The sequence below is a fragment of the Lepidochelys kempii genome, chromosome 1 (assembly GCF_965140285.1).
Source record: "Lepidochelys kempii isolate rLepKem1 chromosome 1, rLepKem1.hap1, whole genome shotgun sequence".
Taxonomy (NCBI): Eukaryota; Metazoa; Chordata; order Testudines; family Cheloniidae; genus Lepidochelys; species Lepidochelys kempii.
This window is the reverse complement of record NC_136380.1, coordinates 223,946,755-223,965,349: the sequence shown is the minus strand read 5'-3', so window position 1 is coordinate 223,965,349 and position 18,595 is coordinate 223,946,755. Positions and strand designations below refer to the sequence as shown.

Genomic DNA, 18,595 nt, shown 5'->3' with positions numbered 1-18,595 from the left:
AACAGCCTCTGTTGTTGGTTAGCGGATTATACAACCTAGCATACTACTTGACCTTCATTCCTGTGGTCTATGAAGTCAAAACTATTCAAAAAAGTCACCACCTTATTACACTGTGTTCAGCAGCAGCAGGTACACAGCATGTACTCTGAGAACAAATACATTTAAAAAGCAAACTATCGCACCACAAAAAAACAGAGAAAAAAGCCGTCAAATCCTGTGACAGCCCAAATGCCATATTAGAAAATCCATTTAGTACAGAGATGCTAGGCAAGTTTATTGGAGACTTCTTGAATCCCATGTCAAACGGCAGAAGGCATGATGTTCTTCAAAGCTACCTGAAACAAATACTTTATTTACTGTACTTGGCCAGATCATTTCTGGATCCTTCATTTAGCCTAGCAGGTTTCCAAAAGGGCAAGATAGGAGCACGTGGAAACCATCCTCCAGTGAATCTGCTTCCTCTGCTAGAGGCTTCGCTGGTCCAAGATTTGTACAGAGAGGGGGTTTTTACCCAAAAGACAAAGGGAGGTAGATTACAGATAGAAAAATTGTTTTAAGAGCAGCTCTGAAATTTATTATACCAATACTATTTTATATGCACATTTATGTAGTAGTCTTCCATCATTAAAAGTCTCAAAGCACTGTACAAACACAAGAATCTCTTTACTTAAGACTGAAATCCAGCCATTTCCAGAGTGAAATGCAGCTACTGTTTACAACACAGAACTTTAATGCAGGAAGTGAAGAAAAATACTGTTTCCAACTGAAACTATCATATCCACCTCGGTATAAAATATGTATATGCCACCCCATCATTGTCATAGCTGCATGTCACGCTAGCATATAAGATAAGAAAAGCAAGTCTCACTTTCTCCCTTCCCAGTTGGTAAGAACTTGATTAAATTGACAGGGTATATGTGTGTGTTGATAACATACTGAGGGAAAGCTAGGCTCATGGGATAAACTTTGCATTTAGTTCTCACTGTGGGGTGAGGTCTGTGCCAGAAATTTTAAAAGGCAGAACTAAACTGGCATTTTGGACTTTATGTACAGTATGTTCAACAAAAACACAATTCCTTTGATAGTCACGATATATGCTAATTTATCTCTAATTTTACTATGTGGTGCCCACATTTTTGTCATTTAAATGGTCCTTGTTTTCAGATAACTTGCTTCATTAACTATTTTAAAATTGCATACACAAAGATTGTATCCTTTTGCCAATTCTTTCAACAGTGTCTGCTTAAAAGATTTGCAGCCCTAAACATAAATGTAAGTAAATTACCTCCAGGTTCATCAAGGTAAAAAGCCACGTCTTTTTTGTCTTCTCTTTCATCAATGTGATCGTAAGTAATTTGTGGAATGGGTAAGGCAGTCTGTCCAGGATTTACTATTGGTGTCGAGCCATTATCACGCCCAGGTTTTCCTTTTCTTTTATATCTTCTAGACTGAAGCAATGGAAATGGGATAATAGCAAAGATATTAACTGCATGCAGAGAAAAGTGCAACACGCTTGAGATTTATTATATAGTAAATTTGAATTTGATACTACAACTTTTAAGTTAATTAAGAAGTAAGGGTGAAATTCAGAGCCACGGCCAAGGTCAAATTCAAAGCCATGGCCAAAATCCTTGGCCAAAGTTTTCAAAACTGACACATTCTGGATGCCCAACTTTAAAACACCTTAAAGAGACCAAACTTCTAGTGAGCAGGCAGTCAATACTCTCTGAAAAGAAGGTCTCTCTAATTTTTCTCAAATTGGATGCCCAAAACTTGAGTATAAAACTGAGGCCCCAAAATTATGTGTTGTGACTATATAACAATTGCACAGGCATCAAGGCCTTTTAGAAAGATAGAACAGAGGGCTAAGAGTAGAAAAACAAGATCTAATGGCTAGATTTCTTCAATAGTCTGAGAAAATTCAGAATTGCTGTAGCTTCTCTCCAGAGTGTACTGGTGCAGCTAGAGATTTCCCTATTTTCCCTGTCTGTGAGTAAGTAAATGAATTAAAAATTACATTAATATCAAACCTTGATTCTATATGATGTGCCAGGAACAGTACTAAAATGGGGAACTTGATGGAATCTAATATTATAATTCAAAATGTGTGTAAAAGGGAAGTCAACTATTAGAGATAAAGATTTGGGCAAAATATTGTAAACTTTAACAGGCTTTACCTCGTGGGCAATTCTGTTTGGAAAGAAAGGGGTTGTGTTCCTGTTGATTTCTTTTCATTTAAGTGATAAAGCAAAGTAGCAAGGCTAATGTTTGCAATTAAGCATGCTTATTCTATCAAGTTAGTGAAATACATCTATGCTGAAAGAGGCCATAAATAAAAGGAAGTGAAACCAAACTGTGTTTATAAGAACACTTGACCAGAGTGGAATAATCAGAAATATAACTGATTCATAAAGCACAGATTCAGCTCAGTCATATGTACAGAAGTCCCGCCAATTTTGTTAAAACAAGAACAGAAATGGAAAATTTACACAGACGTTCTAGTTTGAGAACAACGGTCACTGAAGTGACTTTGCGCTGTATAATGTACTCGTTTAAATATCAAAGACTATGGAGGTACTTTTTATAAATTATGTGATCTTTAAATTGGATGTTTCAGTAGCTAGCAGAGTATTTTGATTGAGAAATTACAATTTGAGCAAGCATAACTGCAAAACCGGCTAAGAGATATGCCATAGAGAGGCTCCCAGAAAGCTGTCCGTGGAGATAAGTTGCTGACCAGAGCAAAACAGCTGGAGTTCAATGAAGGTCCTAAAATGATTGTACCAGCAGCTATGACCTAACTTGTCTTTACACAAGCTGGTGTGACAAGCTGTATTGCAAAAAGAAATTGGAAAATTCCAGGCCCCATTGCAAGATCTCAAAAGCAGATGTCTCGTTCCCTGATTGGACTAATTTATGTTGGACATTTCAATTCTTCGGTAAAAGTTTCGGTCACGATTTGGTTGGTCCATGCCAGCATCTCCAAGAAAAGGCACTAAATTGAACCACCCAGCAGCAATAGGATAAAACAGCCTGTCTCCTTCATGTACTTTGCTTCCCAAAAGCCAAAGGACCCCTGAAGGGAGAAGATGGACATCATGGGCTGGAAACCTGGGAGTCCTGGTGATATCAAGTGCCTATATTGGCTAGGCACCCCAACAGTCTTCTATTTTCCAGCAGTTTCGGTTGCTAGGGCTCTGGGAAAAGACTATAGTTGTGTGTCCTCCTGTCCACCTTTGTTTGCAGTGTCAGCTCCTGATGTGACCAATAACTAAGCTGGTGGCTGGGCAACGATCTGGTGATAAGTAACACACACACTTTAGCCTGGCTGACAACCTAAATCAGCTAGTTGACCACTTCCTGAAACAGTGTACCTAATTAGAAAGGAAGTGTACATGCTTGTGTATGTGCTTTAAAGATTTTCATGAAGTGACAGTGTGTGTCTGAGAAGAGCTAGCTCTTCTCATCAGGGTCAAATTTACCCCCTGCCAAGGGCCTGCACAAAGCCAATACGCCACTTTAACCCTCAGAATAAGGGCCGGGTAGGTTTAAGTGGTACAGAGACATCTTTGCTGGCCCTCTTCACAAGTGAGAGAGTTTCACCCATTAATGAACAAAGGCAGAATCTGCAATTATGGGATTAAGTTATTGCAGGGGAAATCCAGGTATAATAGTGCACTAGGAAAAATGAGAAAAATAGAGGCAGTGTGATCCAGAGGGAAAGGCACTGGCCTGGGAGTCAAAGGACCAGAGTTATTTTTCTTAGCCTTGTCACTAGCTTGTTGTACGAGATTACACAGGCACAGAGCAATGCCATGCCTTGTGCTAACCCTCCCCTCCGTCTGGATTGTCTGTTCAGATTGTATGCTCGTCAGGGCAGGACCTGTCTCTTACTATGCATTTGCACAGCACCTCTCTCTGCTACTGTAATGAAAATAATAATACACACTTGGAAACAGAGACATGCACGGAAATTTGGCTTTATTTCAGCCAAACTAGGATATTTGCCTGACTTGCTTTTCAAAAGTCTTCTATAGAGACAAGCACTTTAAACCAATTAAATTAGATATTACAAGCCAAATTAAGAGCACAGGCCCTACTGCTCTACTGCCTTTCCCTTTTCCAGTCATACATAACTGTTCAGTTGAGTATAAAATGGATATAAAATGCTACCAGCTGATATAAGATAGCAATGAATGCTTAGTTGAACAGTTATAAATGTCTACATAAGGGACAAGGTAATGAAGAATCAGGCCCATAGAAATCAATGGATACATTCGAAACAGACGTATCCATCCATCAAGTTTGCTTTGAAAGGACAATTAAGTTGATCTTGACAATGTAGGAAATAGATTCCATATCCCATTACAGGTCTCTTCCAACCCAAATGTTCTACAAATTCACTGCAACCTCTCTACCTCTTTTACTTATATTCTGGTTGTTAACCCAACTAAATTAAAACCAAGAAGAAAATAAGTACAGCAAGTTCCTTTTAACCTGTTTTCTCAGACTGGGGCTAGATGGCGCTGGTGTTTTTTTGGTATTTTGAGCAGGCGAAGTAACATAGATCTTCCATGTTGCTGTAGAACTATATGATTTCTCTGCTGCATAGCACCGCCATAAAGTCTAAAGTAAAAATCAAACAATTATTTCTGTGAACAAATGGGCACTGTGTTCTGAAGGAAAGGTAACTACAACCCTGCCAAAAATAAACCTAGAGTGTGTTCTTTTATTTATACAAATGTCCTGCAAAGGGTTTTCACTGAACCACTATGTGCTGTTCAGTATAGCTACATGTCAAATAAAACACAGTCGCTCCCACGAGCAACTGTGCTAAGAGGTAATCATCACCAAAAGTCATATGGTCACTTCAGCATGTGGTGTTTTTAAACATGCTGCTCTTAGTATTATCAGTGGGAGTTGTGGCCTAATCCACTACACATGCAGATGAAAATCTGCCCCATAAGAGGAAATACTCTTAGAACATTAAGAAATGCTCCAGCTTTATTTTTTTATGCATTGTGCCACATTTTAGTAACTTTATTCTCAGTTGACAGTCTCTTTACACTATATTAAATGTAATATTGGAGCATTTTCCAAAGATGGGTGTATGTATCCATCCATCCATACCCACCCAATTATTTAAGACATACGTAGTACTTATGGGAATACTACAAGGTAGATAATAATTACATGAAAATTACAAATAAATGACAAAGTTGCTTCTTTAGTTCAACAAGAGTCTGCAACTGACCAGTGTCTTTCACTTGAGAATCTCAAAGCCCTTTAAAACATTAAACTTCACAACGAGCCTGTGGGATAGGTAATTATCCTCATGTCACGATCAGTAAACTGAGGCGAAATGATTTTGGGTTTAAAAGCCAATCAGCAGCAGAGATGGAATAGAACCCAGAAGTCATAACTCCTAGTCCTGTGACCACTAAACTATACTCCTCCATCTACTCCGTTTTAGGATTCAAGCGTTTACCTGAATTAGAGAAGCTGCCGCTGGGATTTGCCTGTTGAAATGCTTCTGACGTTGCTTCTGTTGTACCTTCAAGGCAAAACCAGAACCCAGAATCCCCTAAAAGTAAACCAAATACTGGTAAGTCTCTGGTAAAACTTTTTAAAACAAAAATTAAAAGCATGAAATAAAAACCATTTTCTTCTTGGCAACTCCTCCTTTAATATTAATGAGAGAATTTCACCTAAGCTCAGTTATAGTCATGGAGTATCTTAACTCTTAACATTTCCGGGATGACAAAATTTATCCAGTGATGAAATACAGTGTATTGGAGGTATTCTGGGCACCACATGACTTCACTAACTCTTTTACACAAATCAGGAAATATTCTGTCCCTAAAGAGACTCATAACCATACATTCACAGCTAGAATTTATGGGGAACATTATTCAATATACAGTAGCTGTAGCCACTTTCACTACATTCTAAAAGCAACTGGCACATGATAGTGAGAGAAAAAACTGAACTCCAGATGTATTTTACACTTACTATTTCCTTCCCCCACAAACAAACAACTCTTTTCACCTGTCACCTGTGGAAGAACTCAAGGAAACATACATGTTGCACTCTATAAAAGAATTTCTTTTAAAATTAAGGCAATAAATTATTACAGAGCTATAGCTGTATCCAGTTTCAATTTCTCAGAGGTTACATTAGTTTTTAGTAATGTGGGTTCATACCCTCTGAGTTCTGCTCTGAACAAACCTGCAATTAAAAAACAGTCAAGTATCACCTGGTTTTGACAAAACTGTAGCCCAGTTTTGTTCAAAATATTTACAAACCTTTAATAAATACAATGGCTGAGTTGAGTTTCCGTCTAGACAAGGAACACCATGTGTCTTCAGGCTTCAGACTGAAAGCTACACACCGTTCTTGTTGCCTGACATTCCTTCTACCTGTTGCTATATTATGTGTAGTGCTAAGTCATTCTAAGGATTTTATTTTCAAAACTTCAGCAAAAGTCTTATAGCTTAGTTAGTTTGTCCTTACATTCCCTCATATTCAATTTGGGGAGCCAAAAAAAGCCCAGCAATGGTGCTTTGCAGCAGACCTGATTGAGATTCCCAGGTTGCCTCCTTACAATCTCAGTTTTTTAAATCACAAAAGACAAGAAGATAAGGAGATCTGGGCTCTATTCCCAGTTTTGCCACTGGCCTGCCGGTTGACCTTGGGCAAGTCAGTTCACCTACCTGTACCTTAGTGTTCCCAATGGTAACATGAGGATAATGAATCTTATCTCCTTTATAAAGGGCTTCGAGATCTATGGATGAAAAGGGCTACAGAAAAGCAAGGTGGTGTTATATATTTAATGCCCAATATTTAAGGTATGTAAATGGCCACCATCACCATATTATCTGAGCTAGAGCTGAACGTTTTGGTTGGATATATTCCTGGCCGTTCCAGCACAAGACACAATCTTTAATTCCTGGAGACTTCAGGACAATCCTGGAGGGTTAGCAACCTTAATCTGAGTGCCTGACAATTTTTAATGTCTTTATCCTCATGACACTCCCATGAGGTGGAGAGTATTACCCCATTTTACAGAAGGGGAACTGAGGCACAAAAAAGTGACTTGCCCAAGGTCACACAGGAAGTCTATGGCAGAGCAGGAAACTGAACCTAGGTTTCCCAAGTCCCAGGCTATTCCCCCCCCCCCCCCCCCAACAACTGGATTCGCAAGAAAGGGGAAAAAATTCATAGGCAGGAGTTGTAGACCAAGCTGGATGAGCAAGCATCTCAGAGAGGTGATTAAGAAAAATCAGAAAGCATACAGGGAGTGGAAGAAGGGAGGGATCAGCAAGAAAACTTATCTTATTGAGGTCAGAACATGTAAGGATAAAGTGAGACAGGTTAAAAGTCAAGGAGAGTTGGACCTTGCAAAGGGAATTAAAACCATTTATAAAAGGTTCTATAGTCATATAGATAAGAAAAAACAAAGAAAGAAGAAGTGGGACCACTGAACACTGAGGATGGAGTGGAGGTCAACGATAATCTGGGCATGGCCCAATATCTAAACAAACACTTTGCCTCAGTCTTTAATAAGACTAAAGGGTATCTTAGGGATAATGGTAGCATGACAAATGGGAATGAGGATATGGAGGCAGACATTACCATATTTGAGGTAGAAGCGAAATTCAAACAGATTAATGGGACTAAATCGGGGGCCCAAATAATCTTCATCCAAGAAAATTAAAGAAATTGTCACATGAAATACAAGCCCATTAGCAAGAATTTTTAATGAATCTGTAAACTCAGGGGTTGTACCGTATGCCTGGAGAATTGCTAACATAGTTCCTATTTTTAAGAAAGGGGAAAAAAGGTGATCCGGGTAATTATAGGCCTGTTAGTTTGACATCTGTAGTATGCAAGGTCTTGGAAAAAATTTTGAAGGAGAAGGTTGTTAAGGACATTGAGGTCAATGGTGAATGGGACAAAATACAACATGGTTTTACAAAAGGTAGATCATGCCAAACCAATCTGATCTCCTTCTTTGAGAAGGAAACAGATTTTTTAGACAAAGGAAACGCAGTGGATCTAATTTACCTAGATTTTAGAAAGGCATTTGATACCGTGCCACATGGGGAATTATTAGTTAAATTGGATAAGATGGGGATCAATAGGAAAATTGAAAGGTGGATAAGGAATTGGTTAAAGGGGAGACTACAATGGGTCCTACTGAAAGGTGAACTGTCAGGCTGGAGGGAGGTTACCAGTGGAGTTCCTCAAGGATCAGTTTTGGGACCAATCTTTTTATTACTGACCTCGGCACAAAAAGTGGGAGTGTGCTAATAAAGTTTGCGGATGATACAAAGCTGGGAGGTATTGCCAATTTAGAGAAGGACAGGGATATCCTACAGGAGGATCTGGATGACCTTGTAAACTGGAGTAATAGTAATAGGATGAAATTTAATAGTGAGAAGTGTAACGTTATGCATTTAGAGATGAATAACAAGAATTTTAGTTATAAGCTAGGGACACATCAATTAGAAGTAACAGAGGAGGAAAAGGACCTTGGAGAATTGGTTGATCACAGGATGACTATGAGCTGCCTATGTGATATGGCTGTGAAAAAAGCTAATGCGGTCTTGGGATGCATCAGGAGAGGTATCTCCAGTAGAGATAAGGAGGTATTAGTACCATTATACAAGGCACTGGTGAGACCTCATCTAGAATACTGTGTGCAGTTCTGGTCTCCCAAGTTTAAGGAGGATTAATTCAAACTGGAACAGGTACAGAGAAGGGCTACTAGGATGATCCGAGGAATGGAAAACTTGTCTTATGAAAGGAGACTCGAGGAGCTTGGCTTGTTTAGCCTAACTAAAAGAAGGTTGAGGGGAGATATGATTGCTCTCTATAAATATATCAGAGGGATAAATACCAGAGAGGGAGAGGAATTATTTAAGCTCAGTACCAATGTGGACACAAGAACAAATGGATATAAACTGGCCACCAGGAAATTTAGACTAGAAATTAGATGAAGGTTTCTAACCATCAGAGGAGTGAAGTTTTGGAATAGCCTTCCAAGGAAGCAGTGGGGGCAAAAGATCTGGCTTTAAGATTAAACTCGATAAGTTTATGGAGGAGATGGTATGATGGGATAACATGGTTTTGGTAATTAAATATTCATGGTAAAACAGGCCTAATGGCCTGTGATGGGACATTAGATGGGGTGGGATCCGAGTTACCCAGGAAAGAATTTTCTGTAGTATCTGGCTGATGAATCTTGCCCATATGCTCAGGGTTTAGCTGACTGTCGTATTTGGGGTTGGGAAGGAATTTTCCTTCAGGGCAGATTGGAAGAGGCCCTGGAGGTTTTTCGCCTTCCTCTGTAGCATGGGGCACAGGTCACTTGCTGGAGGATTCTCTGCTCCCTAAAGTCTTTAAACTACAAATTTGAGGACTTCAATAGCACGGATATAGGTGTGAGGTTTTTTGCAGGAGTGGTGGGTGAAATTCTGTGGCCTGTGTTGTGCAGGAGGTCAGACTAGATGATCATAATGGTCCCTTCTGACCTAAATATCTATCTATGAATCATCCTTCCTTTCGTGAGGAATATTACGAGTTAAAAGGTGTAATAACTATGTGGTATATTCTGAGAAATTTTTTTTAAAAAAACACCACGTTTTCTTAACAATGGCATCAATTAACAAGTATTAGTATTATTTACACATAGGATTAAATAACTGCTTTGAATTCCCACTCACCGCTGGAAGAGCAAAAAAAGATATAGCAAATACTGAGAAACAGGAAGCAATCGTCTTCCCAATCCATGTCTGTGGTACTTTGTCTCCATAACCAATTGTTGTGACCGTTACCTGCACCATAAACAAAGAAAATATTCACTGCAAAGTTGTAAAGTTATTCCAGAAAGCAATGTGAAAGCATCACAACACATGACAATCCATTTGGCATAAACACGATTGGCCCGTGCCTAAAGCCCCAGCTCCTGAAATCATTTGCTTATGTTAGAATCTTGATCTCAATAGCCTGGAGAGAGGCGAGTAACCCCATTCATCTCTTTGGGGCACTGCACTGGGGGGCTCCATCAACACCACCCCAGCAGAGGACTCGTAGCAGGAAGAGAGGAGTACAATGGTTCCAGTGCACCCATCTGAATAGACACACCAGCAGACAGAATGTAAGTACAAGGGGACCCCATCCTGTTGCATCTGCCTGACTGGGAGAAGAGGCCCTGGCCACCACTACTCAAAGTGGGATGCTGGGCCACGAAGGGCAGGGCGCTCATGTCGAGGCATGTCTAACACACCATATGTCAAGGATGGGTTTTGGACAGGCGGCCTAGTGTCTAAAGCCAGTCAGATACTAGAAAGTGGAGTTGTGAGTTGATCCAGGGTTGGGAACCATGGGCCAGAGTCAGGACTCAGTGCTAGGACGTAAAAGCTGGGGATCAGGAACTGGAATTCAGTAGCAGGAAACAAAGCCAAGTCGAGAACTGGGTATCAGAGTCAGGAGGTAAAGCTAAGGTCAGCAATAGCACGAAAAAGCAGAATCTGTAACAGCAGCTAGCTAGGATTCTGCCTAGCTGTAGACCCAAACTTCCTCCCCAAGCTAAAATACTATGTCTGGACCCATCAGGAATGTCTTGTCAATTTGGCCCTCCCTGGGCAGTACACCCATGTTTGGGCCCGAGACTCATGTTCTGGTAAGTGTTTCCACTGTCAGAGGTGTTAGGTGGTGGGTGTGGAGATAGTCACTTGCCAGGGAATCTGCAGACCCAGGTTCTATACGTGCTGAATCTTTCATCATATTGCCGTAATTGGCCCTGCCCACTGCCCTGTTTCAACATTGCAAAGATGGTTTGCTTCTTCTCAAAATTAAAAACTCTAGCTATTGACAGTATTTTTCATTCTGTCCAATACAAATAATTTTAACAGCTACGTCTATAAAGACTTATTAGGTTTCAGGACATGGCAAAATATAAGGAGTAGGGAATAGCTATCAATAATACCAGAAATATGACCAAAACAGGTTGATGAATTCACTTTCACCTAACCATTCACAATGAGAACAAAGGAGGCTATGGAAATTAGGCTTGACCAAAGGACGCCAATTCTATTTTGTGACAACTTTCAAGATTTCAGAATTTGTTTCTCCTTGGACAAAATCTTTCAAAAAAAATATTTCTGAAAAGGAGAGAGTGAGGCTGTTTAGCCTCATGGTTAGCACGTTGGCCGAGTAAATGGAAGAACCAGGCTCCACTCCCTCCTCTGCTCCAAATCAGAGCAGGATTTTTCTTCATCCCATATCATCCCAAAACAGGCAGAGCAGGGGCTTGAAACTGATTCTCCCACTGAGCTACAGAGTCAGTCTTTGCTCTCTGTGCTCACCCCGACCCAAAAATCTTCCTACCCAAAGTTTCATGGAAACAAACATCTCCACAAAACCTTCTGGCTTCAACAAAATAGAATATTTCACTAAAATTTCATTTTGGCAAACGTTTTTTGAATGGCTCTAGTGAGAATACTGCCATTTAGGGCACAGTCGCTGCTATTTCCAATTGTTGCACCCAGTTAGATACTATAAAGAATAATAAATAATAATGCCTATTTCTTATAAAGTGCTGTTCATCAGAATCTCAAAGCACTTCACAGTCATTAATCTATAGTTTTTAAAGGTTTTCCTGAAGAGCCTATAAACAGTTGGAGAGAATATGCTTCCCTGAGAGCAATCTCTCAGGGAAGCACTGTAATAAGCTAGGAAGGAGGATTTAAAAAACACAGGGCTGAAAATACTATTGAACAAAGACTTTCAAGCCCTGAAAACTAGACTCACATTTACTTTATAGACTCTTGGCACCTCATTCTGAACAAAATGCCAGTTGTTTAGCAAACTCAATATTTTAGTATCTTTATTTCCTTGCAACTTTAAATTGTATGCTCACCTCAGCAAGGACCACATCTTCCCATGAGTCTGTACAGCCCCTAGCATAACGGGGCCTTAATAATGATTAGGGCTATTGCTTACTACCCCAAAACAAAGAAATAATGATAATCACTAACACCACATGTTAAGTTTCAAAACAATCAGGGGAGTGGAGGAAATCAAAGCAATGATTCCTTAATGACCATTCAGCTGCTCAGTGCACCCAGATAATCCTTTAATGTCTTGCTTTTTCTTCTCCCTTTCATTTTCCTATGAAAGGCTCCTTGTTCTTCTGAGTTCTCAAGCACTCAGGAATTAAAAACCAACTGCAGTAATGCTGAACTACTCTAACATTACTGTGGGAGACACCATAAAAAGCCATAACCACAGAAAAAAAGAGATGCTTTTCCATCCCTGCAGCAGACATTTGGCGGACAGATTCCTGCAGGTGTCTGGACACTTCTCAGGAAGTTTCTCCATTGCCACTTTAAGAGGATTCTTTCTTGCTAATCCAATTAATACTTGTAAGTATGCAGAATGAATTATAGATAATGTAAATTGTCCAGCTTTCTTAATCCTGTCCAGAATTATTTTGAAAGTATTTCTAGTAAATACTAGTGAACCGCTCAGCATATATTTAATAATTAGCTATTGAAAAAATAAGCCTGTTGCCTAAACCAGATTCACTACATCACATGTCCACTCATATCTTCTGCATATGCTCTAGCTAACCTGGCCTCTGATCCTACAAACACATGCATAGCTTCAAGAAGGAGAAGAAGTTTCACTGACAGCAATAGGACTATTCACATGCTTAAAGCTTTTTTAAGATCAGGGCTTTAGGACCAAACTTTAAAAATAAAGGGACGTTGCTCTGGCTGGGACATGGGTACTTGATATTGGGGATTTGGTGAAATAGCTCAAAAATTGGTATTATAGGCAGAGTAACCTGATGTAGGCAATCAGCTATTTGACTCAAATTCTACAAGACATAAATTAGCCCTGTTCTCATCAAAAGACATTAAGGTAGGGTCTCAAGAGATGGGAATGGAAATGAGATGTCAACAACTCCTGCCCCGAAAGAGGACTCAAAAATAACTTAAAAACAGGCAGGATTAATAATTTTTCCAGACTGATAATCCCTTAGGAAATGTCTTTCCATATATTTTAAACAAGGTAATAGTGCTGAAGATGGTTCACATAAGATGCTACAAGTCTTTGATAGAACTCTACAATTAAATCTGCCATGCCTGTCAAAAGTAGATGTAACAGCCTTGCATTCACAGCTAGAGCGAGTGAACCTGGTTAAAATTTGGTTCCAAATTCCTTTTATTTTTGTTTTATTTTCCTTTTCCCTCATGTTTAAACCCTTTAGGACCTTTGTATCAAATTCAGCAAGCTTGCACTTTCTACGGTAGTCAAAATATCTCACATAATAGTCTCTGTGGTTTTAGCAGATACACAAAAAACTGTCAAAAGCTGCTACCAAGATTTTTTTTTTTTTTAAAAACTGGATTAGTTTTGAAAAGCAAAAGTGAAATCAAATTTCACTCCCTAATAACTCCACATCTGTGTTTTTGTGTTATAGGAGGTTTTAAAAGAAAAAGAAACTAAGTGATTCACTTTGCCCTGTGTCACTGGTCCCAGCTGTGAACTGCACCTGCACCGTGACTCACTAACACTGCCGAGGCCTACATGTCTGGAAAGCTTAAACAATATTCTTCCTTCATGTGCCTCACACAGATAAAGACAAAGCTGATTTTATCTACCCATTACAAAATGTAAGTAGAATTTCACAGAAAAATCCCTGAGCACTTGGTGCAATACATAAACACTTTAAAAAAGTAGGTACGTTTAGAATTCAACCTATTTAAAACAAGCACCAAAATAGCCTACATTTTAAACTTACTCATTTCTCTTGAAAGTTCTCCCAGTTTTCTTTTATTAACTTATAATCAAGAATATTTGCAAAATATGTTCATATGAAGAGAGCATATTTTAAGCCCTGATTCTGCAGCCTTTACTCTGTCAGGGCTGCAGCATCTAGCCCTTAGACTCCAAAATAGTTTCTCATGTTAGAAAATTGGATTTAATTCTTTGAGCATGTTCTTGCCAGCAGCTAAAAGAGAGGGATGTTTGTGTGTTTACTATGCACGGAAAGGGTTTATATACCACAGTGACGGGAAGCCTTATTAAGCCATAGCTAAATACTACAAAATTCACAAGAACACAGATCAGCATCCTTTAACAATTACGTTGAACAATCATCCCAATTTATATATGAGACAGTCAGACAAAGCCACTAGCCTCTTTGGACCTTGACTACACTGGGGGAATTTACAAGCTTCCCACGAGATCAGTTGAACTGATGCAAGGTCTGGTGGGAGCCCTAATGTTGTTGAGACTCCCAGAGCTCCTCCCTCTTCTAATACCATTTTGATTAGATTTACTTATCCTATTTAGCTGAAACAGTGGTAAAAACTAGCTGAGCAGCCATGTCCCGACTGTTTTGAAAACCAGTTCAACTGAACTGGCAGTAGAACAAGTAGGAATTGGTTGCTGTTAAAGTTTCCTCAGCACAGACATGACTTTTTGTGATGTCAGTCTAAAAAGGCACAGACTTGTTTGGCCTTTACTGTTTTGGTTTTTATTCTATATTTTTTCAGCCACCTGTTCTTGTGGAAAGTTTCTTAAGCTCCATTAACTAAAGGTTGTTTTATGCCCAGATGCACAAAGCTTTAAGTCCCTTATAAGATTTTTATCATATATGTCTATAGAGGGATTTAACAAACTTTTGATTTCGTGGGCAATTGGGTTTTCCCCCCTGCCAGACTATTTAGTTCTGTCTGATCATTTCAGGGTGGGGTTCGTTTGGTCAGGGTTTTTCCATTTTTTTGGATAATTTATTGGATGCTTTGTGTACCCTTCAAATTAGTTGATATATGATAACCAAATCATTGGAATTAAAGATTTACAAAATTTTTGAACGGAGCCATTAAAAAATGGGTAAGCCAAATTTTTATAAAAAATAATTTTAGTAGAAGTTTATACATCACCCTTCTAACACAAATATTATAAATGTTTATGTATTGGGACTTTCAAGCCCCCCCCCCTCCTTTTTTTTTCCTATCCCACAAACTCTTACCAGTGTTTATTTAATGGATTATTTAGATGCAGGTAAAATATTACTTTGTTACTTAAGGAAGTTTTCCATTTTTTCTTTACAAAGACTTGAACTGCTTATCTCTTTGTTCTTGGATTAAACCAGATAAATTTTCCTCTCTCACACACACACACTTATGTCAAAGCCAGCAGAAGGTTGTGTAAGTGCAAAACCCACGCACAAAAGCAAGAGAGAACCTTCTATAGCATACCTTAGCACTCCCCCTTCACATTCAGTAGTCTTACAGACATGCTGTACACCTCTGCTATGAACTCCCGTGCACGTATGAAGAAACAGTATGAAATACACAACATTCCCTTATTAGCACTACAACAAATACAGCAAATGTAACATCTGTTAGATATATGCACTGTAAGCTTGTCAATGGGAAGTATGAGGTAGGAATTAAGGTTTTACTTTACAGCACAGTTTGGGAAGAGGGGAGAATAGGCAGTTAAGGGATGTGTAAGGGCTGAATGGGCAAGTTGTGAATATTTGGGAGCTAGTGGCTCTAAGTCTGCCCCCAATATCATCATAAATATCCTCAGAGTAGGTCATTCCCCACCCTATCACCAGACCTGATTTGTCAGCCTCCTCTGGTTTGCCACACTGACACTCCCAGATCATGAGCCACATGAGATTTACCAGTGGGGAAAGCTGCCTCAGGAGCACAGGTGGTGTATCAGACTCAGACTGCGGGTGAGCAGAGGAAAGACATTTCCCAGAGATGTGTCACGAACGTGATGGCCATGGCTAGAGGAGCATAACCCTACCACCTCACCAATACATGTTCTTTCTCTTCACTCCCCCACATAACCACATACTCCCTTCTCCATCCAGCTGGACATTCACACCCCTATACAACTCCCATAACTGCCCATTACCCCCAGCCCCAAACCTTCTTCTCTAGTTCACCATGACTCCTTACTGAGCCCTGCTGGTGAAACTGGGAAGCACTATCAGACATCCAAAACTGCTGATGGATCTGGAGGGCTCTGTCAACTACTTTCAATGGAACTATTTAATGTTATCACAACTTCCTGTATTCCATGTTTTAGAATATGCAGTTTGTGTTGTAGTACACATAACTGACATCTACACGCATGCTTTGGGGGCTGTCACTACAGTGGCATAGCTAGAGGTATCTAAATTATGGAACACCTTGGCCTAAATTTGTAAGAGGGAACATTCTTACAGTAATGTTTCTTTTTAGAAAAATCACTGGAAATTAAATTGGGCTCAAAAGAGGATGTAAAATTTCAAGATTAATTTCTCACTCTTTAAAATAAGGATTTAATTCCTACTTTGCATTTTGTACTTAATGCAAACTTTACCACGGAGTCACTACTTTGCCTTTATAATATACTTCATTACTGACATATTTTAGTTCTATTGCATCTACTTTAAAAAAAAAGGTTAAATTTCCCTTCTAGATTACCATTTACAAATAGGTCTAATTTTGCAAATCAATAAATCCTTACTCAGGAAAAAAAATACCTATTAATGTCAATGGTCTATCTTGCATGAGAGTGGACAAAGACTAGGCACACACTTTGCTACAGATGACTTACCACACCCCACCACAGGGCATCAGCATAGCTGGAGAAACCTGTTCTTCCATCTTCATCCACTGCATCCTTCTCAGCAAGATAGACAAAATAGGATGAGAAGATCAGTCCCAAGAATCCAATGTACAGAGTAGTTATGAGTTCCTATCACAAAAGAAAGGAAACAGTATGTAAGGCTTAAGTTATGTACTTTCCAGTTTGAAACCAATAACGTTGTTTAGTTTCACATACTAGCACATTTTGCTGAAAGGCACTATCATGGCAATGCTGTGCAATGGCAAGGTTGGAAAGACACTATCAGCAAGTTTAGAAGGCAAAATGTACTTCCATAAAAAAAAAGATAGAGGAATCCATGAATAGCTTTGTATTTGCTTCAAGACTAAGTCATTCCATGAATAGCTTTGTATTTGCTTCAAGACTAAGTCATTCAAGGCCAAATGGTCCCTGACAGTAGATTTGGACAGGTAAAAATAGACATAAGACTTTGCAATGTCATTGACCAACTTTGGTGATAGGCCAAATATTAATGTCTTTTAAAACTGAAGGTAAATCCTACTAGTCACTCTTAGAATATGTGATTTATTTACAGAAAATTAATCTCTTCTTCGCATCCCCCAGCATATTAACAGACATGGGGAGCACATTGCCTTCCACCTCAAATTTTTTTTAGTTAACATTTTAAAAGGGATCTGAGACTTTATCCACATTTACTTTGTGTTGCCTGAGAGACTGGGAGTTAATTCCTGCTTTGTCTTTTGTAAAACTTTTTATTCAAGCTTTGCCACCTGCAAGAAGACTGAATAGTAAAATTTACTACATAACTCATCTGTATCTTTCCCCAATTCTTTGTGTTCTTCTAGTCACCATTCTGAATTCCAGAGAATTCTCCTTTATTTTGTGTCCCAAATATTGCAAAAGTGATTTTTAAAAATAAAAACACCCGTCTAACAAAGAACCCCTTTATTTAAAATAGATGTTTCTCTCCCACCATTCTTCTGTCATGTCTTACACTAGCATCTGAAGCTAAATGTTAGGGAGGAGAGTTCCTGGAAGATCTGGGTTTTATTACCTTAAACTAATTTCTTTCCATTCCCTTTGTTTTTTCATTACAGCATCTTTCTGGTGGAAATGGTGAAGCCTTGGAACGCTCCCTGAGACAACTGCTACTTGTAGCATCAGGAGTCAAGACTCTAAAAACCCTGCCCACTGAAACTTCACTGGGATAATCCAGATTCAGTGCACCTAATTAACCTTTGCACAAAACAAAAACATTCTCCCTTGTCAATAAATGTTCAGGTAATCCATTAGTCCCGACTGTTCCCTCTCTAGTCTCAGTTTTTAGTAGCTCCAGTTTCACCTGTAAGTCTTTTTCTCAGCTCTAGTGGCCTGATGCATTGGTTGAGCAAGGAAGTCAGAGCTGAATCTTCACTAATTCATTGTGGTCAACCTCTCCTCCACCAACTCTGCTGCCTCTTTTTGTACAGCAGTTAATACACTTGGTATGTCTGATCTTATTGCTTTGAACTGTTAAGAGTTCCTTTTACATTTGCAGCTCATTGTTTTCTCTTGGTTTTGGCAGCTTTCTGTGCTATCTTGTCCAAGTCCTTCCTCTTTCTGCAGCGATCATCCATTCATTATGCTAAGATATTGTTTAGTTACTGTAGGTATAGACAAACTAGGCACCTTCCCAGGGCAGCAAATTTGTCCCAGCTGCCCCTCTATCATGATGGAGGGGTGTCCTGGCCAAATGTGAGTGGCTCTGTGACCCCATATACCAGGTTGCAATTCCAGTCACTCCAATTCGACAGATGGACAGCTGGGTCAAATCTGCCATCCTAGGCTTATAAGGAGAGGGGTAGCACACTGAAGTTTTGCCTAGGGCAGCAGATAGTCTTGAGCAGCCTCTATTTGTGGGTGTCCATTTAACACTTGGAAAGCCTGAATTCTGTAGGCTGTA

General features: G+C 39.4%; 1 protein-coding gene across 1 annotated transcript in view; it reads right to left on the bottom strand.

The window, feature by feature from the left end:
* LOC140907760 (potassium voltage-gated channel subfamily KQT member 1) overlaps nt 1-18,595 on the bottom strand; it is a 744,183-nt gene that overhangs the window by 633,518 nt on the left and 92,070 nt on the right. Inside the window, exons 6-10 of the mRNA XM_073334512.1 lie at nt 16,642-16,782; nt 9,729-9,839; nt 5,489-5,584; nt 4,481-4,626; nt 1,314-1,443 (exon numbers count right to left, since the gene is read on the bottom strand). Of these exons, the coding sequence (XP_073190613.1) occupies nt 1,314-1,443; nt 4,481-4,626; nt 5,489-5,584; nt 9,729-9,839; nt 16,642-16,782 (624 nt within the window). The remainder of the gene's footprint in view (nt 1-1,313; nt 1,444-4,480; nt 4,627-5,488; nt 5,585-9,728; nt 9,840-16,641; nt 16,783-18,595) is intronic.